Source organism: Myotis daubentonii, chromosome 8 (assembly GCF_963259705.1).
Source record: "Myotis daubentonii chromosome 8, mMyoDau2.1, whole genome shotgun sequence".
Taxonomy (NCBI): Eukaryota; Metazoa; Chordata; class Mammalia; order Chiroptera; family Vespertilionidae; genus Myotis; species Myotis daubentonii.
The window spans coordinates 37,036,802-37,062,207 of NC_081847.1; the positions used below are offsets into that span (position 1 = coordinate 37,036,802).

The window sequence follows — 25,406 nt, forward strand, 5'->3', positions numbered from 1 at the left end:
AGGGCGGCGCCCCAACTCCCCCCCCCCCACGGGCCCTGCTCTGTGCGTGATGGGGTAGAGTCATAACCTCCCCATCTGCCCTGCCCTGAGTGTGACAGTGGCGGCGCCCCAACTCCCCTATCGGCCCTACTCTGTGAGTGACGGGGGAGCTCCCCAACCCCCTGATTGACCCTGCTCTGTGCATGACAGGGTATGGAGCCCCCATCCCCCTGATGGGCCCTGCTCTGTGCGTGACAGGGGATGGCGCCGCAACCTCCCCATCAACCCTGCCTTGAGTGTGACAGGGGGCGGTGCCCCAACCCCCCATTCGGCCCTACCCTGAGCATGACTGAGGGTGGCATCACAACCTCCCAATCTGCCCTGCTCTGTGCATGACAGGGGAAGGCGCCCCAACTCCCCAATCGGCCCTGCTCTGAGCCCGACCAGGGGCTGCACCTAGGGATTGGGCCTGCCCTCTGCCACCTGGGAGCAGGCCTAAGCCAGCAGATCGTTATCTCCCGAGGGGTCCCAGACTGCGAGAGGGCACAGGCTGGGCTGAGGGACACCCCCCCTTCCCCCGAGTGCACAAATTTTTGTGCACCGGGCCTCTAGTATTGATATAATATTACCGTCAAATGTCTGTAATTGCCCCCAGAATATCTCCTACAGTCTTAACCTCCCTCCCCCCATCCAGGATTCAATCAAGGATTCTGCATTGTTTTTCAATGCCATGTCTCCTTTAATGATCCTTGGATTACTATGCTGGTTTTTGCAAAATGGTGATTTTCTAATTCTATCATTTCCTCATTTTTTATTAGATTATGTTCTCCTAAAAAAAAAAGAGCTTATCCCTTTTTATTTATTTATATATATTTTGATGTATTTCTTTATTGATTTCAGAGAGGAAGGGAGAATGAGAGAGAGATAGAAACATCAATGAGAGAGAATCATTGATTGGCTGCCTCCCACCCCCCCGCCCCCACTGGGTATCGAGCCTGCAACCCGGGCATGTGCCCCTGGCTGGAATCAAACCGGGGACCCTTCAGTCCACAGGCTGATGCTCTATCCACTGAGCCAAACCAGCTAGGGCGAGCTCATCCCTTTTTAATCTGAGATATCACTATGGACTCATGGATTCTTTTTTATTTAATGTGTTATAATTCATAACTGTTGTTAATCTATTTTCCTTTGGTTGGTTAGGTTATCATTTACCTACAATGAAATGCACAGATCTTACGTGTTTAATTTGATGAATCTGACAAAGGTATATACCTGTGTAAACAACAACCTAATTAGATACAGAACATTTCTATCATCCAGAAAGTTTCCTCAGGCCCCTTCTCAGTCAACTCCCATGCCCCAGGCAAACAACGTCCTGATTTTGTTCTTTATAGAATGGTCTTGACTGCTCTAGAACTCTATATAAATGGAAACATGCAGTAGTCTTTCGAATCTAGCTTTCACTCAGCATAATGTTTCTGAGATTCATCCACATTGTTCCACGTGTCAGTTCCACTTTTTACTGCCTGGAAGTATTTCATTGTATGAATATGCACAATTTGCTTATCCAGTCTCCTGTTGATGGATAGTTGAGTTATTTGTAGTTTGGAGCTATTATGAATGAAGCTACTTCGAACATTCTTATATACAAGTGTTTGTGGTGTATATTTTCATTTCTCTTTCTTTTTGATGCTCAAATTGTCACAAGTTTGACCAGCGGGAGTCCTTTCAAGCCAGTTCCTGTGTCCTTTGATATCATTTGAGACAATCCTACTTTTAAATGGCCCTTTTAGGACTTGAATTTCTCCAACTATATGATGTGATCTGAATTCAGAAACCAGAGTCACTGTAGATCTCTGCTCCAATCCCCACAGAGGTAAATTCTTCCCTCACTTCCATAGCCAGTCACTCCTTAACCTGCAACAGCTCTTAAACTTTTGAGGAAGCTGAGGACACTTATACGATGAAAGCTTGAACCCTTTCTCCCCAAAAGGTATGTGCATGCTACATGTATGCGCACAGCACACACACACATGCACGCACACACATTCACGCACATGCACACACATTCACACACACACACACACACACAAATTTGCCACAGATTCTATAGTGACCTCCAAACTAACTGTCTTAAAGTCTGTTCACTGAACACCTACTCTGTATCAGAAATCATGCTAGCAATGCAGAGGGGAGTAAGAAAGAAAATTAACATTTAGAAAATACCTACTGCCCTGACCACGATGGCTCGGTTGGGCATTGTCCCATGCACCAAAAGGTTGCTAGTTCGATTCCCGCAGCCAATTGATGTTGTGTTCTCACATCAATGTTTCTCTCTTCTTCCTTCCTTTCTATTTAAAAGTCAATAAACTATCCTTTAAAAAAAACACCCTACTATCTGTGTTTCAGACACTATCAAGTCATGTCATCTCAACAAAGAAGCATAAAATAGGGAGTTCAAAAACTAACAAAACATCACAGCAAAATGGAATACGTGCAATTATAAATAAAGGAATGTGGTCAATAAGTTTCATTCATTCACCAAATATTTATTGCACACTTATTTTGTGCAGGCACTGTCCTAAGACTGGAGATGCATTGTGAATGGCTTGTGCCTTCTAGGGCCCAGAACCTAGTGGAGGAAGACAGATAACAACCAATCACAATTTTGGCTTCAATCCACACAAGTATCATGACCTTGAACAAGTTACTTAACTTTCTGAAGCCTTAACTTCCTTATCTGTAAATGGAGAAGAGAATAGTATCAACCTCAATGGGTTGTTCTGAGTCATATATGAGACAATAGATACAAATCACTTAACACGGGGCTTGGCACAAAGTCAGTACTACAAAATTAGCTATTATCATAGCACTAGAGGCCTGGTCCACGAATTTGTGCACGCATGGGGTCCAGCCAGCCCATCCTGATAGGCCGATTGGACCGGGCCAGCCAGGGTGAGGGAGCGCAGGAGGTTGGCTGGCTGGCCCTGCCCCCATCAGGGTCGGGGGTGGGAGGGGGCCTATGGGGGACCAGGCTGGCCGGGGGGAGGGGCTGCGGGCAGTTGGTGAGCTGGCCCCACCCCCGATCAGGGTGTGGCAGGGCCAATCGAGGGTGGGGGGATGGGCCGTGGGTGGTTGGCCAGCCAGCCCCACCCCCAATCAGTGTGTGGGGGGGTCAACCGGGGGGGGGGGGCAGGGATGGCTGGAGGGAGGGGCTTTCCCTGCTCCCTGGTCAAATTCCCAAACTCCGAGTCAGGGGACAATTTGCATATTAGGCTTTTATTAGATAATTTTTTATCACATAAGTTTTCTGTTCAAAAATATATAAAATTCAGTGGCTTAAAATGTCATCTTTAAGGCTCTACAGTCTACAGAAACCAGCTCTACCCCTAAGTATTCAACCCTAATTCCCACAGTTCCTCACCATACCCGCTATGTTCCACGCAGACTGAACGCCTTAGAGGCCGGTCTTCCCCAGCTCCTGCAAATCCCACATTGTAAGACTAAGTTCCTGCCCTTTTCAGAACACTGGAAGCATTTCTGGTCAGATTCTCACAATTTGACCCTGGCTCTCAAACCTTTTTAGTATTGTTTTGTAATTAATTCTAGTGGTTTCTTTCCTTCCTAGGTAGATTGTATCTGAGAGAAAGATAAAGCAGTCAGATTTTCCTGTTAACACAGATAATCTTCAAAATACATTCAAAGCCTCATTTCCTTGAATTGTATCATTATTCCAATAAACTTGCATAGGCTTGATCCCTTTTTGAAATTCTTCTTTGGAAACAATTCACAAAATGTCTTTGAAAAAGAAAGAAAATTTGAAGTAAAAGTCTTTGCCTCTGAGTCTTTACTACAATTCTTTGGAACCTCCTTACTGGTTATACATTTAATTCCTCTGGTGAATTCAAGTCTTGCAAATAACCCAAAGGCCTTCTGAGTAGAGCTTGATAAGTAGTGGATGATAAATACCATTTTCCTGTGTTTTTTTTCCATTTTGATTTTTTTATTTGAAATAATTGTAGATTTACAGAAGAGTTGCAAGGACAGTACAGACAGTTCCCTTACACCCTTCAACTCAGCTTCCCCAAATATTAACATCTTACATAACCATCATTTTTCTATTTGTTTTTAAGCTGTAGTAGAAGGAGGAGAAATCCCAGATTGCTTGTTGTGTTTCAGTACTACAGCGCAATCAATCAAATTAGAACAAACTATGAAAAAAAGAGAATAGATTCCAACCAGGAATTAATGTCAAAAAAGGGAAAAGGAACATCATTTCAAATGATTCTTAAGCATTAAAAAGATCACAGAAGGATATAGTGAACAATTTTGTGCCTATACATTTGAAGATTTAGATGCAACGGACACATTTTTAGAGGAAAACCATACCTAAATGGATATAAAAAGTTATAGGAAATTGGAATAATCCTACATCTATTTTAAAAATTGAATCTGTAATTTAAAAACCTTTCCACAAAGAAAACTCCAGTCCTACATGGCTGTGAAATCTACCAAACCTTTAAAGAAGAAATAGTACCAACAATACACAATTTCTTTCAAAAATCAGAACAAGAGGTAACATTCCCCCACTGGCATTGCAAGGCCAGCTAACACTAATACCAACACAGGAGATGAGGTGCAATAAAAATCTCAAATTGTACCCAGCCATAAAAAAAATAAAAAAGATGCAATATTGCTATTTGCAATACCATGGATGGATCTTGAGATTATTATACTTAGTGAAATAAGTCAGATGGAAAAGGACAAGAAACATATGATTTCACTCATATGTGGGATATAAAATAAGCAACAAACGAACAAACAAAATAGATAATCTCATTACACAGACAACATAATAATAGTTACCAAAGAGGAAGGAAAGTAGGGGAGGATGAAGTGGGTCAAGGGGGGGTCAAATATATAGTGACAGAAGGAGACCAGACTTTCGATGGTGAGCACACAGTGGAATATACAGAGTCTGTATTATAAAATTGCACACCTGAAATTTCTATAATATTATTAACTAATGTTACCTCAATACATTTTTTAAATCGTCAATTTAATTTTATTCAAACTGCTTTAATTAAGAAGGTCTCATCAATTTGTTGCAACGATATTGGAAACATTTAGTACCTTGGTTCTCAAACTTGAGCTTACATGGAATCACCTAGAAGGCTTGTTAAAACACATATTGCTGGCCCTGCTCTTCAGAGTTTCTGATTCAGAAGGTCTAGGGCAGGGGTGGACAACCTTTTTGTGAGTGTGTGCCAAAACCAGCAAAATCTCTGACTCAAAATTCTTCTGCGTGCCAACCCTAATTTTTTGAGAACATGTTACGCCTACTTGATATCTCTTAAGGTGTATGTATGTGAAGAACCTTGAAGAAATAATAAAATTCATTCAAGCGACAAAAACACAGTATATGATGATGAAAAATACATTTATTTTTTAATGTATACATGTACACTGATAGTCCGACAGAAAACTTTATGACTCCGTTTGATATTATCAGTGGGACTTTTGCTGCTGCATCACTGATGACAGAGATTTTACATCAGGTTTATATTTCATGACCTTCAGAGATATGCACGAGCTACTACTTTCATCCGTCAGGCTACTCCTATTATGAGACTTAACAAAATTCATCACTGAGAACAAAGATTCACAAGCGTATGTGGATGAAAACATGGAGTGTAATGCTGTTGCAAAGTGTTTTAAACAGAAAAAATTTTCTGGAATGGCGTCCCAAGTCCTCAATAGTTTGTTTTCGACACTTCTCTCTGGTACTCCTGTCTCTAATCACTGTTTTTCAATGTTTTCCAAGTCAACTCTAAGGTCAATAAATTTCTGCTTCCAAATTGAGCTCCTCTGAAATTCAGTCAACTGCATTTCAAAGTCAGCCATGTCTATGGTCTTTAAGATAACTTGTTATGTAAAATTATTTATTTATCTAAGATGCACCTACACTGAATTTATCTGAAAAAGAAAAAAGTTGATATTAAGAAAAAAATTGTAAATGGGAGATTATAAGAGAGGGTTTCGCGTGCCAGAAAAAGTTACTGGCGTGCCATGTTTGGCACGCGTGCCAGGGGTTGCCCACCCTGGTCTAGGGTGAGGCCTATGAGTTTGCATTTGTAACAAGTTCTCTGGTGATGCTGATGCTGCTGGACCAGGGACCACATGGGAGAACCACGAATCCAGTGGCATATTCGGTATATTGAAATCTTACTTCCATTGTAGCAATGTCTTTGGAATGCTTCAACAGGCTCGAAATGTTGAAACAGTTTTCCCAAGAACTTTCTAATTCTCTACTAGGTGTACCGGTTAATAATGCGGATTTTTTCAATAGCTAGAGTTACACATATGTTGATATATATGCGATTTGATATGTATGCTATTTTGTTGTATTGACAACAAGCTTCAAAACTTCATGTCAAATTTGCTGAAGGTGTTAACATCATAGATATTTTTATGCTTAAAAATGTCGAATTTCATGCCAAAAAAAAGAGCATTTGGGGGAAGTTTTAATTCATTACTTTATTTTGAATTAAAGTGCTGCTGAAAGTTATCGTATACTTTGGGAAGCTTATGGTGAACATGCTCCATCTCAAGATAGTTGTGAGTGCCGGTTTAAACGCTTTAAAAGTGATTTTGATGTGAAAGACAAAGAACGTCCAGGTCAACCGAAAAAGTTTGAAGACCAACAATTACAAGCATTATTGGATGAAGATGGGTGTCAAACTCAAAAACAACTTGCAGAAAGATTAAACATTTCACAGCAAACAATTTCCAATCACTTACAAGCAATGGGAAAGATATTAAAGGGTCGAACAACCCTTTCACAGGGGTCGGAAAACATATAATTACATATTGTTTTTGTGATTAATCACTATGCTTTAATTATGTTCAATTTTTAACAATGAAAATACATCCTGCATATCAGATATTTACATTACGATTCATAACAGTAGCAAAATTACAGTTATGAGTAGCAACGAAAATAATTTTATGGTTAGAGATCACCACAACATGAGGAACTGTATTATAGGGTCACGGCATTAGGAAGGTTGAGAACCGCTGTATTAAAGGAAGGAAAATGGGTACCACATCAACTGAACGAAAGACAAATGGAAAACCCAAAAGTCATCAGTAAAATGTTGCTTCAAAGGTACGTCTTTTTTGCATCGAATTGTGACCGATGATGAAAAGTGGATTCGTTCTGAGAATCCCAAATGCACAAAATCATGGGTTGATCCAGGTCAACCATCAACATTGACTGCAAGGCCAAATTGCTTCAGAAAGAAGACAATGCTCTGCGTTTGGTGGGGTCAGGAAGGTGTGGTGTTAACGGTTTCACCTGTCTCTATAGATTGGTCTATGCCCGTGGTTGGCAAACTGCGGCTCGGCAAACCACGGCTCGCGAGCCACATGCGGCTCTTTGGCCCCTTGAGTGTGGCTCTTCCACAAAATACCGACTTCTGCACATGGGCCACGAAGTTTCAATCGCACTGTACGTGCATGCCCGCACGTGGTGTTTTGTGGAAGAGCCACACTCAAGGGGCCAAAGAGCCGCATGTGGCCCGCGAGCCACGGTTTGCCGATCACGGGTCTATGATGATGTCAAAATCCTATATAATAAAAGGCTAACATGCAAATCGACCAAAAGGTGGAACGACCGGTCACTATGACATGCACTGACCACCAGGAGGCAGACGCTCAATGCAGGAGCTGCCCCCTGGTGGTCAGTGCACTCCCACAGGGGGAGCACCGCTCAGCCAGAAGCCAGGCTCACAGGTGGCAAGTGCAGTGGTGGTGGCGGGAGCCTCTCCCGCCTCCATGGCAGCACTAAGGAGGAGGGTCCTGGACTGCGAGAGGGCGCAGGCCAGGCTGAGGAATCCCTCCCACTGTGCACGAATGTCATGCACCAGGTCTCTAGTTAGAATAGAAAAGGAAATAATATGTGGTCTTTTGTGTCTAACTTCTTACACTTAAGCATATATTTTCAAAATTTATGCATGTTGTAGTATTTATCAGTATTTCACTGTTCCTTGTGGCTGAATAATATTCCATTGTATGGATATGTCACATTTTGTTACCCATTTGCCAGTTGATACACATTTGGGATTTTTCCACCTTTGGTTATTAAGAATAATGCTGCTATGAACACTGGTGTGCAAGTTTTCATGTGGACATGTTTTTATTTCTCTTGAGTATATATATGAAATTGGTGGGTCATATAACAGTAGTTATTATGGTTATTCTGTTAACTTTTTGAGGAACTGCCCGACTGTTTTCCAAACTGGTTGCCCATTTTACCACCAATGTATGAGGATTCCAAATTCTCCACAACCTCAATAATATTTGTTTATCCATCTTTCTGCAATGGACTGAATGTTTATGTCCTTCCAAAATCATATATTGAAATCCTAACCCCCAAGGTGATGATATTAGGAAATGGAGGCTTACTGAGGTGATTAGGTCATGAGGGCTCTTCCTCATCAATGGGAATAGTACCCTTATAAGCGCCCCCAGGCTTCCTCATCCCTTCTGACATGTGAGGTTATAGTGAAAAGTCTAGGAAGTAGGCTCTCACCAGACACAGAACCTACTGGCACCCTCATCTTAGACTTACCAGCCTCCAGAACTATGAGAAATAAGTTTCTGTTATTGATAAGCCACTCCGTTTATGGTACTTTGTTATAGTAGCTCAGGCAGACTAAGACACCATCCTAGTGAGTGTGAAGTGGCATCTCATTGTGGTTTTCATTTGCACTTCCCTAATGACCAATGATGTTGAACATTTGTCATGTGCTTATTGGCCATCTGCTATACTTCTTTGGAAAAATGTCTATCTCCTTTGCCCATATTTTTTTTTTAAATATATTTTATTGATTTTTTACAGAGAGGAAGGGAGAGAGATAGAGAGTTAGAAACATCGATGAGAGAGAAACATCGATCAGCTGCCTCCTGCACATCTCCCACTGGGGATATGCCCGCAACCCAGGTACATGCCCTTGACCGGAATCGAACCTGGGACCCTTCAGTCCGCAGACCGACGCTCTATCCACTGAGCCAAACCGGTTTCGGCTGCCCATATTTTGATTCGGCTATCTTTTTTTAAAAATATATTTTATTGATTTTTTACAGAGAGGAGGGGAGAGGGATAGAGAGTTAAAAACATCGATGAGAGAGAAACATCGATCTGCTGCCTCCTGCACACTCCCTACTGGGGATGTGCCTGCAACCAAGGTACATGCCCTTGATTGGAATCGAACCTGGGACCCTTCAGTTTGTAGGCCGACGCTCTATCCACTGAGCCAAACTGGTTAGGGCTCGGCTATCTTTTTATTGTTGAGTTGTAAGAGTTCTTTATATATTCTGGATACTAGACCTATATTTTATTTGCAAATATTTTCTTCCATCTTGTAGGTTGTCTTTTCACTTCATTGATAGCGCCATTTGAAGCACAGAAGTTTTTAATTTTGAGGAAGTCCAATTTATCTGTTTTTCTTCATTTGCATGTGCTTTAGGTGCCATCTAAGAAGACATTGACTAATCCAAGGTCACAAAGATTTATGCCTATGTTCTCTTCTAAGGATTTTACAGTTTTAGCTCCTATTTAAGCCTTTGATTTATTGAATTAAATTTTTAATACAGGGTCCAAATCTATCTTTTGCAGGTAGATACCCAGGTGTCCAAGCAATATTTGTTTAAAATATTCCCTATTAGATTGCCTGGGCACCTTTTCCAAAAACCAATTGACCATAAATATAAGGATTTATTTCTGGACTCTCAATTCCATTCCATTACTTTTTATGTATAGCCTTATGCCAGTAGCAGTGTCTTGATTTTTGTAGCTTTGTACTGTTTTTATTTATTTTATTTTATTTTTTGGTTAATACTCACTCAAGGATATTTTTCCATTGATTTGTTTTAGGGAGAGTGGAAGAGAGAGGGAAAGACAGAGAGAAACATCTATGTGAGAGAGACACATTGATTGGTGCCTCCTGCATGAGGCCCAACCAGGGCCCGGCCCAGAAAGGAGCCTGCAACCGAGATACGTGCCCTTGACCAGAATCGAACCCAGGACCCTTCAGTCCACAAGCTGACACTCTATGCACTGAGCCAAACTGGCGGGCTATACTAAGTTTTTACATCAGAACATGTGAATCCTACAACTTTGTACTTCTTCAAGATTATTTTGGCTTCTGGGTCTCTTGAATTTCCATATGAACTTTAGAATCAGCTAGTCTGTTTCTTTAAAAAAGGCAGCTGGAATTTTGACTAAGATTACACTGAATCTGTACATCAATTTGGGTAGTAACACCATCTTAATAATATTATGTCTTCTAATCCATGAGCATGAAAACATTTTTTCATTTCTTTCTTTTCTTTTTAAAGAACACAGTTAATAAGTATCTTTATAATTCTTTCTGCAAATCTGGTTAATAACAGGATACATTCCTAGCAGTCTAATTACAGGGTCAAAGAATGGGAATATTCTAAAGGATATTTTGTTATGCATTACTATATACTATCAAATTATTCTCCAAAAATAGTACACCCCCACCCCCCCAGCAGTATAGCATCCTTTCCACAAGTTTGTAGCATCTTTTTCAGTGCTGGGCACTATCAATTCAAATATTTGGTAAGAAGAAAAATATTATCTTGTTTTAATTTTTTTAAAATATATTTTATTGATTTTTTACAGAGAGGAAGGGAGAGAGATAGAGAGTTAGAAACATCGATGAGAGAGAAACATCGACCAGCTGCCTCCTGCACACCCTCCACTGGGGATGTGCCTGCAACCAAGGTACATGCCCTTGACCGGAATCGAACCTGGGACCTTTCAGTCCGCAGGCTGACGCTCTATCCACCGAGCCAAACTGGCTAGGGCTTGTTTTAATTTTAATTCATTACCAGTGAGAGCAAATTTTCCCCATATGTTTATTAGCTATTTGCAATTACTTAAAATCTTGTATCTTTTTGCCAATCTTTTTCTGAGATACTAATTTTTTAAATATCTATATGTGTTCTTTATGATGAAACGAGCCAATAGTTACTGAGCACTTACTATGTTCTAGGAAAAGTTAGTCTCTTACATGCATTAACTTACATGATTCTCAAAATAACCCTATAAGGTAGGTAGAGTGTTAAATTCCTAATTTATACATGAGAATCAGGCCCAAAGAAATTCAATAGCTTGCCCGAGGTCTCACAGGTAGTGTGACAAAATTGAGATTTAAATCTAAATGGCCTGATTCCAGGGACCTATTATGCCCAGCTGTTGTGTGATGTAAGTCTATTAACCAACCCTAGGCCACCATTTTTGTTTGGTTTGGTTCTGTTTTAGGGGGAGATATTTTTTAGTGGACTTCAAATTTTATATATATATATTTTATTGATTTTTTACAGAGAAGAAGGGAGAGGGATAGAAAGTCAGAAACATCGATGAGAGAGATCGATTAGCTGCCTCCTGCACACCCCCTACTGGGGATGTGCCCGCAACCAACGTACATGCCCTTGACCGGAATCGAACCTGGGACCCTTGAGTCCGCAGGCCGACGCTCTATCCACTGAGCCAAACCGGTTCGGCGTGGACTTCAAATTTTAGAACAGTTTTAGATTTACAGAAAATTTAAGCAGATATAGTGAGAGTCCCCATAGATGTCACAAGCAGTTTCCCCTATTATTAACATCTTATATTAGAACTAGAGGCCCGGTGCACGAAAATTCGTGCACTCAGCGGGTTCCCTCAGCCTGGGTGCGCCCTCTCGCAGTCCGGGACCCCTTGGTCAATGTCCACCTGCTGGTTTAGGCCCGCTCCCCAGGGGATCAGGCCTAACCTGGCAGTCAAACATTCCTGTGGCAGCCAAGGAGCCCTCAAAGGATGTCCGACTGATGGCTTATTATATACTAGGGGCCCGGTGCACGAAATTCGTGCACTGGGGGGGTGTGTGGGGGGAGTGTCCGTCAGCCCAGCCTGCCCCCTCTCACATACTGGGAGCCCTCAGGCGTTGACTCCCATCACCCTCCAATCGCAGGATCGGCCCCTTGCCCAGGCCTGATGCCTCTGGCTGAGGCGTCCGGCCCGGGCAGCGGGGACCCGCAGCTGCAGTGGCCCCACGATCGTGGGCTTCGCTTTAGGCCCAGGCAAGGGACCCCTAGCTCCCGGGACTGCCAGCTTCGACCGTGCCCAGCTCCCATCGCTGGCTCCACCCCTACTTCCTGCTATCACTGGCCAGGGCGGAAAAGGCACCTGATTCTCCGATCATGGCTGGGTTTCCGATCACTGTCAGTGGCAGGGGGCTTCTTCCTGCTTTCCCTTTCGCCTCCCTGCATTGTGCCTACATATGCAAATTAACCGCCATCTTGTTGGCAGTTAACTGCCAATCTTAGTTGTCAGTTAACTGCCAATCTTAGTTGTCAGTTAACTGCCAATCTTAGTTGGCAGTTAATTTGCATATAGCCCTGATTAGCCAATGAAAAGGGTAGCTCGTATGCCAATTACCATGTTTCTCTTTTATTAGTGTAGATAGTAACACATAACAAAATATCCCCCCAGGGAGCGGGCCTGAGCCATCAGTCGGACATCCCTAGCACTGCTGAGGAGGCAGGAAAGGCTATCACCACCGCCACTGCACTGGCAGCCGTCAGCCCAGCTTGTGGCTGAGCAGAGTTGCCCCTGTGGGAGCACACTGACCACCAGGAGGCAGCTCCTGCATTGAGCGTCTGCCCACTGGTGGTCAGTGCGCGTCATAGTGACCTGTGGTTCCGTCATTAGGGTCAATTTGCATATTACCCTTTTTTATATAGGATGGTACTTTTGTTACAATTAATGAAACCATCATTGGTATATTATTCTCAATTAAAGTCCATACTTTACTCATATGTCCTTAGTTTTTACCTGATATTCCCTTTCTGTTCTAGAATACCACATTACATTTATTTTTTAATATAAATAAACCTATCACGTTTCCTTTGGGGTTTCTTGCACTGCCTTTGGACTTAGTAAGCTCTTCCCTATCCCAAGTGAGATAACTTTTAGTTGTTTTATGGCTTCCTTATCCTTATAACAAACCATTTACTCGACCTGAATTTCTAGACACACTAGTGTAAGATAAGGCTCTAATTTTCTTTTTTTTCCAAAACAGCTAACCAGTTGCTCCAGTACTAGTAAGAGGTGGGGTTTTTTCTTCCTTAGAAAATGTTTTTATTATTTTGTTGTTGTTTTTAAATCTTTATTGTTGAAAGTATTACATATGTTCCCTTTTTTCTCCCACTGACCCCTTATAGTTCACCCCAACCCCCAGCCCCAGGCCTTTGCCACCCTATTGTCTGTGTCCATGGGTTATACATATATGCATACAAATTCTTTGGTTGATCTCTTCACATCCACACAACCCGCCTTCCCTCTGAGATTCAACAGTCAGATCTATGCTTCTATGTCTCTGTATCTATTTTGTTCAACAGTTTATTTTGTTCATTAGATTCCATATATGAATGAGATCATGTGATACTTGTCTTTCTCTGATTGGCTAATTTCACTTAGCATAATATTCTCCAGGTCCTTCATGCTGTCTCAAAGGGTAAGCGATCCTTCTTTTTTTACTGCTGCACAGTATTCCATTGTGTAAATGTACCACAGCTTTTTAAATTCACTCATCTACTAATGGGCACTTGGGCTGTTTCCAGATCTTAGCTATTGTAAATTGTGCTGCTATAAACATAGGAGTGCATACATTCTTTCTTATTGGTGTTTCAGATTTCTTAGGATATATTCCTAGAAGTGGGACCACTGGGTCAAATGGAAGTTCCATATTTAATTTTTTGAGGAAATTCCATACTGTTTTCCATAATGGCTGCACCAGTCTGCATTCCCTCCAGCAGTGTACTAGGGTTCCCTTTTTTCCACATTCTCACCAGCACTTGTTATTTGTTGATTTATTGATGGTAGCCATTTTCCCATACAGTGGGCTCCTTTTCATTTGGTTGATATTTTTTTTTGCTGTGCAGAAGCTTTTTATTTTTATTTAGTCCCATTTGTTTATTGTCTCCTTAGTTTCCTTTGCCCTAGATGTATCCACAAACATATTGCTATGAAAGATGTGTAAGATTTTGCTGCCTATGGTTTCTTCTAGGATTTTTATGGTTTCATGTCTTATATTTAAGTCTTTTACCCATTTTGAGTTTATTTTTGTGTATGGTGTAAGTTGGTGGTCTAATTTCACTTTTTTTCCATATACCTGAACAATTTTCCCATCACCATTTATTGAAGAGACTGTCTTGACTCCATTGTATGCTCTTGCCTTCTTTGTCAAATATTAATTGAGCCTAATCGCTTGGGTCAATTTCTGGGGTCTCTGCTCTTTTCCATTGATCTATATGTCTGCTCTTGTGCCAGTACCAGGCTGTTTTGATTACAGTGGCTTCCAATATAATAAAACCCTAACATGCAAATAGACCAAACGGCGGAATGACCAGCAAAATGCCGGCTGCTATGATGCGTACTGACCACCAGGGGGCAGACACTCAATGCATGAGCTGCCCCCTGGTGGTCAGTGCACTCCCACAGGGGGAGCGCTGCTCAACCGGAAGTTGGGCTCACGGCTGGCAAGCACAGCGGCGGTAGCAGGAGCCTCTCCTGCCTCAGATATAGGCAGGCGGTAAGGAGTGAAGGGTCCCGGACTGCAAGAGCCCCGGACTTCAAGAGCCCTGGACTGTGAGAGGGATGTCTTACTACTGGCTTAGACCTGGGGAATCGGGCCTAAGCCAACAGGTGGACATCCCCCAAGGGGACCCAGACTGCGAGACGGTGCAGGCAAGCCTGAGGGACCCCCCTGCCCACAGTGCACGAATTTTGTGCACCGGGCCTCTAGTTGTAGTAAAACTTGATATCTGGTATTGTGATTCCTCCATTTCTTTTTTTCTCCCAAATTGCTGCAGCTATTCAGGGTCTGTTTTGTTTCCATATAAGTTTTTGGAGTATTTGTTCTAGATCTATGAAATATGCCATTGGTGATTTAATATGAACTGCATTGAATCTACAAATTTCTTTGGGTAGTATGGACATTTTAATTATGTTAATTCTACCAATCCATGAACATGGTATATTCTTCCACTTGTTTATATCTTTTTCTATCTCTTTTTTCAATGTCCTATAATTTTCCAAGTACAAGTCCTTTACCTCCTTGGTTAAGTTTATTCCTAGTTGTATTAATTTTTTTGTTGCTATGGTAAATGGGGTTGTTTAGTTTCTCTTTTTGATAATTCATTATTGGTGTATAAAAATGCCATTGATTAAAAAAAATGCCATTGATTTCTGGGTGTTAATTTTGTATCTGAAGTCCTTGATTAAATCTAGTAGGTTTTTTTTTTGTGGAGTCTTTAGGGTTTTGTATGTACAATATCATGTCACCTGTGAATAATGAGTTTTACTTCCTCCTTTCCAATTTGGATGCTTTTTAATGTTTTCTTCTTGTCTGATCACTGTGGCTAGGACTTCCAGTAGTATGTCGAACAGGACTGGTGAATGCAGACATCCCTGTCTTGTCCTGTTCTTAGGGAAAATGGTTTTAGTTTTTGCCCACTGAGTATGATGCTGGCTCTAGGTTTGTCATGTATGGTTTTTATGTTGAGGTTATGATCCCTGTATTCACACTTTACTGAGAGTTTTTATTAAAAAAAATGGGTGTTGGATTTTGTTGAATGCTTTTTCTGCATCTATTGATATGATCATGTGATTTTTGTCTTCCAGTTTGTTTATGTGATGTATCACGTTTATTCATTTGCAAATATTGTAGCAGCCTTTTATCCCTGGAATAAATCCCATTTGGCCATGGTGTATGATTTTTTAAATATATTGCTGGATCTGATTTGCTAATATTTTGTTGAGGATGTTAGCTTATATGTTCATCAGGGATATTGGTCTGTAATTCTCTTTTTTGTATTGTATTTGGTTATGGAATTAGGATAATGCTGGTTTCATAAAAAGAGCTTGGAAGTGTTCCTTCCTCTTGGATTTTTTTTTTTTTTTTTGGAATAGTCTGAGAAGTATAGGTGTTACTTCTCCTTTAAATGTTTGGTAAAACTCCCCTGTGAAGCCTTCCAGACCTAGGCTTTTGTTTGCTGAGATTTTTTATTATTATTATTACTGCTTCTATTTCCTCAATTGTTATTTATCTATTCAGGCTTTCTAATTCTTCCTGATTCAGTTTTGGAAGATTGTATTTTTCTAGGAATTTGTCCATTTCATCTACATTCTCCAACTTGTTGGCATACAGTTGCTCATAGTATTTTCTTACAATCCTTTGTATTTCTGTGATATAAGTTGTTACTTTTCTGCTTTCGTTTCTGATTTTAATTATTTGGGCCCTCTGTTTCTTGATGAGTGTGGCTAAAGATTCACCAATGTTTTTTATCTTTTCAAAGAACCAGCTTTTGGTTTCATTGATCTTTTGTTTGTGTGTGTATGTGTGTATGTTTAGTCTCTATGTCATTTATTTCTGCTCTAATCTTTATTATTTCCTTCATTCTACTTACTCTGGGCTTTTCTTATTGTTCTCTTTCTAATTTTCTAAGGTGTAGGATTAGATAGTTTATTATCAATTTTTCTTGTTTTGTTTTTGTTTTTTTGAGGTAGGCCTGTAGTGCTATGAACTTCCCTCTCTGGACTGCTTTTGCTGTGTTCCAGAAATTTGGGGTTGTTGTGTGTTCATTTTCATGTTTCCAGGAAGATTTTGGTTTCTTTCTTGATCTCATTGGTAACCTATTTGTTGTTTAACAACATGCTATTCAGCCTCCATGTGTTTGAATGTTTTTGAGTATTTTTACTATAGTTGATTTCTAATTTCATTCCATTGTGATCTGAGAAGATGCTTGATATGATTTTAGTCTTCTGGAACTTGTAGAGATTTATTTTGTATCCTAACATGTGGTCTACCTTTGTAATGCATTGAATTGGATTGAATTCCATGTGCACTTGAGAAGAATGTATATTCTGTAGGTATGGAGTGAAATGTTCTATAAACGTCAATTAAATCCATCTGATCCAGTGTGTCTTTTAGAGTCACTGTCTCGTTATATTTTTATCTGGAAGATTTGTTCAGTGAAGTCAGAAGGGTGTTAAAGTCCCCTACTATGACTGTATTGCTGTCGATCTCTCCCTTAAAGTCCTCCAGAAGCTTTTTTATATATATTTAGGTGCTCCTATATTGGGTGCATATATGTTTACCAGAGTTATATCCTCTTGTTGGATTGATCCCTTTAGTATTATGTAGTGACATTATTGTCCTTGTGATGGCCTTCATTTTGAAGTCTATTTCATCAGATATGAGTATTGCCACCCCAGCTTTTTTTTTTTTTTTTCATTTCCATTTGCATGAAAATGTTGTTGTTGTTTTTTACCATGCCTTCACTCTCATGCTGTGTGAGTCTTTTGTTCTGAGGTGGGTCTCTTGTAGACAGCATATATTTTGATCATGTTTTCATATCCATTCAGCTATCCTATGTCTTTTGATTGTAACATTTAATCCATTTACATTTAAGGTTATTATTGATTATTGCCATTTTAATTCTTTTTAAAGTATATTTTTATGCATTTCAGAGAGGAAGACGGGGAGAAATAGAAACATCAATGGTGAGAGAGAACCATTGATCAGCTGCCTCCCTGCACGTGCCCTGCTGGGGATCGAGCCTGCAACCCGGGTATGTGCTCTTGACCAGAATAGAACCTGGGACCCTTCAGTCTGCAGGCCGATGCTCTATCCACTGAGCCAAACCGGCTAGGGCCCATTTTAATTCTCTACGACTATGTTTCTCTCAATATATATTTCTTCCCATTACAGCAGTCCATTTAGCATTTCTTGCAGTGCTGGTTTGGTGGTGATAAACCCCTTTAGCCTTTTTTTTGGGTCTGGGAAGCTCTTTATTTAACCATCTATTTTTGAATGCTAGCCTTGCTGGATATAGTAATCTTAGTTTCAGATCGTTGCTTTTCTTTTTCTTTTTTAATGTATTTTTATTAATTTCAGAGAGGAAGGGAGAGAGAGATAGAAACATCAATGATGAGAGATTATCATCGATTGGCTGCCTTCTCCACACCCCACATTGCAGATCAAGCCCACAACCCAGGCATGTGCCCCTGACCGGAATCGAACCTGGGACCCTTCAGTCCATAGGCCGACGCTCTATCAACTCAGCCAAACCAGCCAGGGAAGATCCTTGCTTTTCATTACTTTGAATACTTCATGCCATTCCCTACTGGCGTGTAGTTTCTGATGAGAAATCAGCTGGAAGCCTTATAAGAACTCCTTTGTAGATAACAACTTGCTTTTCTCTTGCTGCTTTAAGATTCTCTCTTTGTCTTTAATTTTTGGCATTTTAATTACGACATGTCTAGGAGTGGACCTGTTTGGGTTCTCTTTGCTTGGGACTCTCTGTGCCTCCTGAACTTGTGACTTTCCTTCAACAGGTTAGGGATGTTTTTTGCCGTTATTTCTTCCAACATGTTCTCTATCCCTTGCTCACTTTCTCCCCCTTCTGGCACTCCTATTATGCGAATATTGTTACATTTCATATTGTCCCACAGCTCCCTTAAGCTGTCCTCCTGTTTTTTGCTTTTTCTTTTTTGTTCTCTGATTGAATGATCTTTTTTCTACTGTCTTCTAATTCACCGATCTGATCCTCGGATTCCCATACTCTGCTGTGTATTCCTTCCATTGTGTTCATTATTAGTGCTATGTCATTCTTCATAGTTACTGTATCTTTTCACATGCTGTTGAGCATCTTTGCCATCATTATTCTGAACTCTGACAGGCTACATACTGTATGATACTCTGGAAAAGGCAAAACTATGGGGATAGTAAAAAGATAAGTGATTTCTAGGGATTGGGAGAAGAAGGGGATAAACAGGTAGAGCACAGAGGATCTTTAGGGCAGTAAAACTATTTTAAATCTTTTTAAATTTGAAACACGTTTCCTTCTAAGTGACCTAGTGTGGGTATAAATAAGGTTGGCCTTTGAAGTCAGGTGATTAGTATATGGGGGTTATTATCCTATTGTCTCTACTTTTGCTAATTGTAAATTTTCTATAATTAAAGATTTAAAATCTCACTTCCTCAGAGGCTTTCTTTAACCACCCTATCTAAGGTGGATTAACTCTGCCCATGATTTTCTAGCACAGCATCCTATTTTCTTTATAGCACTTATCATGATGGTATTTTATATATTTACTAATTTATTTATTTCCACTAGAATTTAGTTTCCATAAGAATAAAAACTCTCTGCCTTGTTCACTGCTTCACTGTAGGGTTGAGGCTGGCACACAACGGTGCTCAGTAAATCTCTGTTGCACAGAAGGATAGATGGAGAGATGGCAGGACTAAAGGACAGAAGCACAGGTTGGGGCAAGAACAAATGTAAAAATACACTTATAACAACACCCTCGCCAACAATACCAGAAAAAGGGAACCTTGAAAGGAGGGGAGATTCAATTATCAACCCCTGGGGTCTTTGGAGCCAGGAGACTTCAGGTTTGTTTCTCCAACTGTATGAGAAAAATAAACTAGATTTTTTTTAGTCATGAACCCTTTCTTTGAATGAAATCTCCTGAAACAGCCCAATATGTAAAATAGAAACACATGATAGTCAAAAGCAGATTTATTATTCTAGTCTAGTTTCAAAAACAGAACAAGAAAATCATCCAGTGGTTATGAGGAATCCAGAAAAACCTGTCCCAGTAATGCCAACTTCGAGGTAAAGGGCTGACTAGGGCAGCTGAGAAGTGGGATTCGCTGCTTGGTAGGCTTCTTCTCCCTTACCCCGTCATGGGTTTCAGCTGAGGAGAATGTTCCTGGCCCTGCTGGGGGTTTCCATGGCCCTGAGCTCATCGTTGTTTTCTGCAATCTTGATTTACCCTGTTTGAGAGAGTAGAATTCCTTCATCAAGTCCTCCACCTCCCACTGCTCTTCCTTCAGCCTCCGGCAACAGTGCAGGGCAGCAGGGTCAATGGGGTGTGCTTCTGTGTTGAAGATGTATCCCCCAGCCCCCAGGATGCACTCCCCATAGGGGGTGATCACTGCATCGAAGGTGGAGCCATTGTTGTGAATAAAGTTGGTTGGGTCAAACAGAAGGTAGAGGTATTTCACAGTCTCGGCGAGGAAGAAAGACTCCATGCGGTTGTCAAGCTTGTGGTCTCGCAGATCTTTGATCTGCCACGAGGGAGAGGAGAGCAAGTCAGAAGAACATCCCAGTGTAGCAGAAAGGGTCAGGGGACCTCGTTAGGAATTCCTGGCCTGCGACTCAGCAGCTGAGGGCCTTTGGGAAAATTATTACCACAACTTCCAACTGGGCTTCCTGCTTCCATTCTTACCCTAAAGCAGTGATGGCGAACTTTTTGAGCTTGGCATGTCAGCTCAAACCCTAACTTAACTCTGGTGCTGTGTCACATATAGAAATTTTTTGATATTTGCAACCATAGTAAAACAAAGACTTATATTTTTGATATTTATTTTATATATTTAAATGCCATTTAACAAAGAAAAATCAACCAAAAAATGAGTTTGCGTGTCACTTCTGACACGCGTGTCATAGGTTCGCCATCACTGCCCTAAAGTATATTTATATCACAAGTCTTACCTATCACTCATCCACAGAAAACCTCCAGTTGATCCCTCATTTCACAGAGATTAAAAACCAAAGGATAGGGCCTAACAGGTCCTTGGTAGTCTGGCCCCTCCCTCCCTGACCACTCTGTCCCTTGCTCTTTCAAGTCCAGCCACAAGGCCTTTCTGTTCTGTGCATCAGCAAGCACACTCCCAAACCAGGTTCTTTCAGTCTGGAGTACTCTTCCTTCAGACATCCTCATAGCTTGCTCCCTCACTTCTTCCCAGTCTCTGCTCAAATGCTCCCTCTTCAGAAAGGTCTTCCTTGATCCCTACCTGACCTGACAATTCCTATTCCCTTTATCGTACCCTTTTGTGACTATAAACACAGATCTAATCATCCTCTTTAATGACATTGTAAAAACATAGCATCACTTACTTAGCTAATCCTCTTGATGGCATTAGAGTGGCCACCAGGTTTTTGCTATTGTAAACAACTAATTAGGAGTCTTATAAAGAAAATTTCATAATGAGTTTATGCCATAGATGAGTAAGTTTACTTGCTGCAAACATTTATTTCTAGCTTCTCAGAATTCGTAATACATTTTTTAAACAAAAAAAATGTAACTAAAATACGAACTTAATGTACCAAGAATTATTATTCTCTTGTCTGTTTGACAAAGGCCAAGGAGTCAATTGCCTGTTCACATCATTCGCTTTGGAAGACCTCCAAAGGGCTTCATTTTCATGGAAATAAGTTGAGCATTCCTAAAAGGCCCCAGTGGGTTTATCCACTTTGGCTTTTCACACGATACAACATATTGGAAACTAAAACATATCCATTGCTTTACTTCCCCCCTAAATATGTATGTCTTGTTTTTAAACATATGTATTTATGTTCTACTTATAGAATATAATCACATACAATTATGAAAAGAGAGTTTTTTTGTTTGTTTTTAATCCCTTACCCTAAAAAAACAAAAAAACAAAACATCTGTAGGCTTTTTGGTGAATTTTCTTCCAGACTATTTTCTTACACATCTGGTTTTCAAACATCTGTCATGACTATTTACATCTTGCCTGCTGGGTCCTCTAAGGATATGACATGGCTCTCACTCTTGACCCTTTCAATGCATTCTCCACAGTGATCTCTTTCTAAAATAAAATCGGATTATGTCACTGCTGTGCTGTAAATTCTACCAAGGCTTTCCATTCCAGGCAGAACAAAAGCCGAACTCCTCCCGTGGCTTATACAAAGCCCATCGTGATCCAGGCCCTGCCTACCTCTGGGACACGACCTCTTCCCAATTTCTTCCTTGCTCACTCCAGTCCTGCCACACTAGCCTTCTTTCTGTCTCCCAGATACTCATTCATGGTTTTCCCTATAAAATGTTAGTCCAGGGCTTGGTCTTTCTTTTTCACTATAATCCTCAGCCTAGCACAGTGCCTGGCCCGTGAAAAGACGTTCAATAAATATCTGTAAGACTAGTAAGGCTGTTTCATTAAGGATCCCCAGGTTTAAATATAAGGCTACGGGCCTCTGAATTTCCCTTCTAGAATCCATTTCATAGACCTTTCACAAAACTCACCCTTGCAAGCCTATTCCAATAGCTAAAGAATCTCTGATACAGCCAAGGTCATGGAGTCAAGACTCCAGGAACTAATACTAGTTCCACTTCTACTAACTATGTGACCTTTAGCAAGGCTCTGAGCTTCTGTTCCTCAGTCTCCCCCTCCATAAGATAAAGGACATCTCCATGTACATCTCTAAGGCCCCTTTCCAGCGCTAATATTCCAGAACTCCCAATGTTCCACCCTTAACGAGGCTCTTTAATAGCAGGGAGACATTTCCCAATTCTTGAAACCATGAAAACACTTACTGTTGCAAATCCACATTCCACCTTGCTGATTTTTTCAATGGACTCCACAGCATCTCTTCCAAGTTCTAAGAGGGTGGGATCCCCCGTAGCACGGTAGAGGTACATGGCGCTCTCAATGAGTTCTGCAAAATCCGATGCAAACCCTCCTTAGCCAGTGGCTGATCAAGGAAGGTTCGGGCCCACGTAGGGTAGTGAGAGACTTGTCCCCTCCATACCTTGTCTAGAGGGCCCCCACCAGGAGGAACATGGGAGAACTCACTCAATGCTGAGTTTTCAGAGCCTACTGGCCCCAAAGCCTGAAGCTTAGTGGAGACCAGACAAAGGAAGAAACAGGCAGCCAGGCTCCGGGACAGAGGAAGTGGCAGAGACAGCTGCCTCTCTCCCAGTGTCTGTTCCCTTACTTAGTATCTGTGGCGCCTTCCTTAGTAATAGAATCCCTAACTTCTGCCAAGTACATGGCTGCCAAGACTAACAACCATTCCCAGCAGCCAGGTGTGGGGTTAGGGCTCCTGATACCATAGAGAGCCATAGATAAGGCCAGAACATGAAAGAGAAATATTTCTATCTTAATGAAGCTACTACGTGTTTGTTTTTTCTGTCATTTATAGCCCAACCTAATCCTAAAACTTAAAGAGTATGAGCTTATCATTATAAGGCCCTTTCTGAGATGGGATGGAATAAAACACAAAGGCCAACATATTCAAGAGCCAATCTTCAATCTAGTGAGGATGCAGCCATCAGTTCACAGGCTCAGAACAAGGCAACAGTCTTGCCCTAGTCTATACAACTGGAATTTGATGTTCACACATGGGCCCCATCTGAAGATAATTATTAACCAACAGGAGTTGGTCCAAATGAGAATATTTATTCTGGAGGAAAGAAAACCCAGGAAAATGTGCTTATTGTTTTCAAATATCTGGAGAGCTATTATGGAAATGACTTCTAGGGTGGCCCCAGTGGGTGGAAGCTACCGTTCGGTAGATTGTTCTACTTCTTTACCTGCCTTTTCTCGGAGAGGAAAGAACTCTCTCCCTTCCTACACCAACCTCTCTTCCTGATTATGCCCTTCCCTGTTTCCTCCTCCTTGATCAGCACTTTCCTCTCTTTTGATTTATTACTGCAAACTCTCTTTCTTTTCTTTTTCTTTTTTTCAGAGAAAAGATCTCTGCCTATCTCCCCAGTTTTCTCCTCCTTTTCCCTCCTTTACCCCAAAGGCCTCTAGACAATTGCTAATCCAATTGCTCATTTTACGACAGACTGTGTCCACTGGGAGGTGAACACACTATGTGTGTTTAAGGAAAGAAACCAGTGCTGATCTGGGAAGTCCTCCCGTCTGTTTCTAGCAGCTGGCTGGGTCAGTGCTCCCAGGCCAGCCAATGGTTTTCTCTTCCTCACACATGGGCCTACATTTGCTAGTAATTGCTTTAATTTCCTGTATACGCGGCCAACTCTCTAGAACAGCGGTTCTCAACCTGTGGGTCCCGACCCCTTTGGCGGTCGAACGACCCTTTCACAGGGGTCGCCTAAGACCATCCTGCATATCAGATATTTACACTACTATTCATAACAGTAGCAACATTACAGTTATGAAGTAGCAACGAAAATAATTTTATGGTTGGGTCACAACATGAGGAACTGTATTTAAAGGGCCAGAAGGTTGAGAACCACTGCTCTATGGAGTCAAAGCGGCCAATTTGCTCTTTCCACCGGCTGTTTTACTCCCTCTTCTGTTCTCTCTCCACAACTCCCATAACAATCCCAATGGGGTAGAGAAGGGCAGAACGGGCAGAAGTCACTAGAAGGCCCGTCCCACGGCTATCAGGCATTCAGGTGGGAAGGTGTGTGAAGTCTAGGACAGTGGTACGGTAACCTATTCTGGGGTGGGGATGACTATGTGTGCTGACTAAGCTTCCTTCCTCTGTCCCCCATTCCCTTTTCCTCCTCATGACGTTGAATTTTCCCACAGTGACTCAGAGAATCAGAGCTGGACAGGAACTTACGAGTTTTATCTAGTGTGCGGTCCCTTCCTTCTCTGCTTCATCTTGATTTCTGAGCTGCAAGTGAGGAGGTGGAAGAACCCAGATGATTCATTCCTACCTAAAGTCCATTCCATTTCTTACTATGGAAGCATAGTGTATCTGACCCACTGACTTGGGAAGTTTGCCTACACTTCTGAAATCTTGATGGCAGGAACTCAAAAGGAGTCAACCTGGCTTTTTCCATCTCACTCACTTGCTCTAGTTTGAAAGATCACTAAGATTTAGTTAGGAGACCTGGATTCCAGTCCTAGCTCCTATACTTACAGCCTTGGGCAATCCATTTCAAACCCCCAGGCCTCAGTCTTCTTATGCAAAAAGATGAGGATAAATAATTCCTAGCAAGAAAACCACCCAGAGCCACTGGAAGAATCAGATGGGGGGCTCTGAGGGGGAAATGGACTTGTGAACACTTGTGAGGCATGTTAACTTCTAAAGACATGAGGATATGGGGTCCTGAGAGCCAAACCCAATGGCCAGAGATGCTGCTTACCCGGCCGAAGTGGGTAACCCTCTCGCTTCTCCACTGTGTATCCCTGAGGAATGTTGTAGAATTCTGGGAGCCCCCCAAACTGCTTCCACACAGTGTAGTAGTTAAGGAAGGTCCTCATGGCATTGTCAATGTCCCCGATGAGGCTCTGTAGGAGAGAACTGGTTGTCAGGCAGACAGCCACCAGGTATAAAACCCCACAACCTCAGGGAAAAGAAAAGGAAAAGCTTTAGAGCTAAAAAGGCCTGCAATCAAACCCTGGGCTGGCCATTTACTCACGCCAACCAGATACTTACCTTCTCTGAGCTTAATCTATAAGATACAAAATGTAATATAGCTCATACATTGTGGGGAGGGACAGAGGTTGTACACGAAGTCCCTGACTGCCAGTACGTGCTAACTCAATGCTGGACTCTAA

General features: G+C 41.5%; 1 protein-coding gene across 1 annotated transcript in view; it reads right to left on the reverse strand.

The window, feature by feature from the left end:
• Positions 1-19,620: 19,620 nt before the first annotated feature.
• EDEM2 (ER degradation enhancing alpha-mannosidase like protein 2) overlaps positions 19,621-25,406 on the reverse strand; it is a 33,841-nt gene continuing 28,055 nt past the window's right edge. The window contains exons 9-11 of the mRNA XM_059705976.1: positions 24,992-25,136; positions 22,463-22,584; positions 19,621-20,189 (exon numbers count right to left, since the gene is read on the reverse strand). Of these exons, the coding sequence (XP_059561959.1) occupies positions 19,689-20,189; positions 22,463-22,584; positions 24,992-25,136 (768 nt within the window). The 3' untranslated portion in view covers positions 19,621-19,688. The remainder of the gene's footprint in view (positions 20,190-22,462; positions 22,585-24,991; positions 25,137-25,406) is intronic.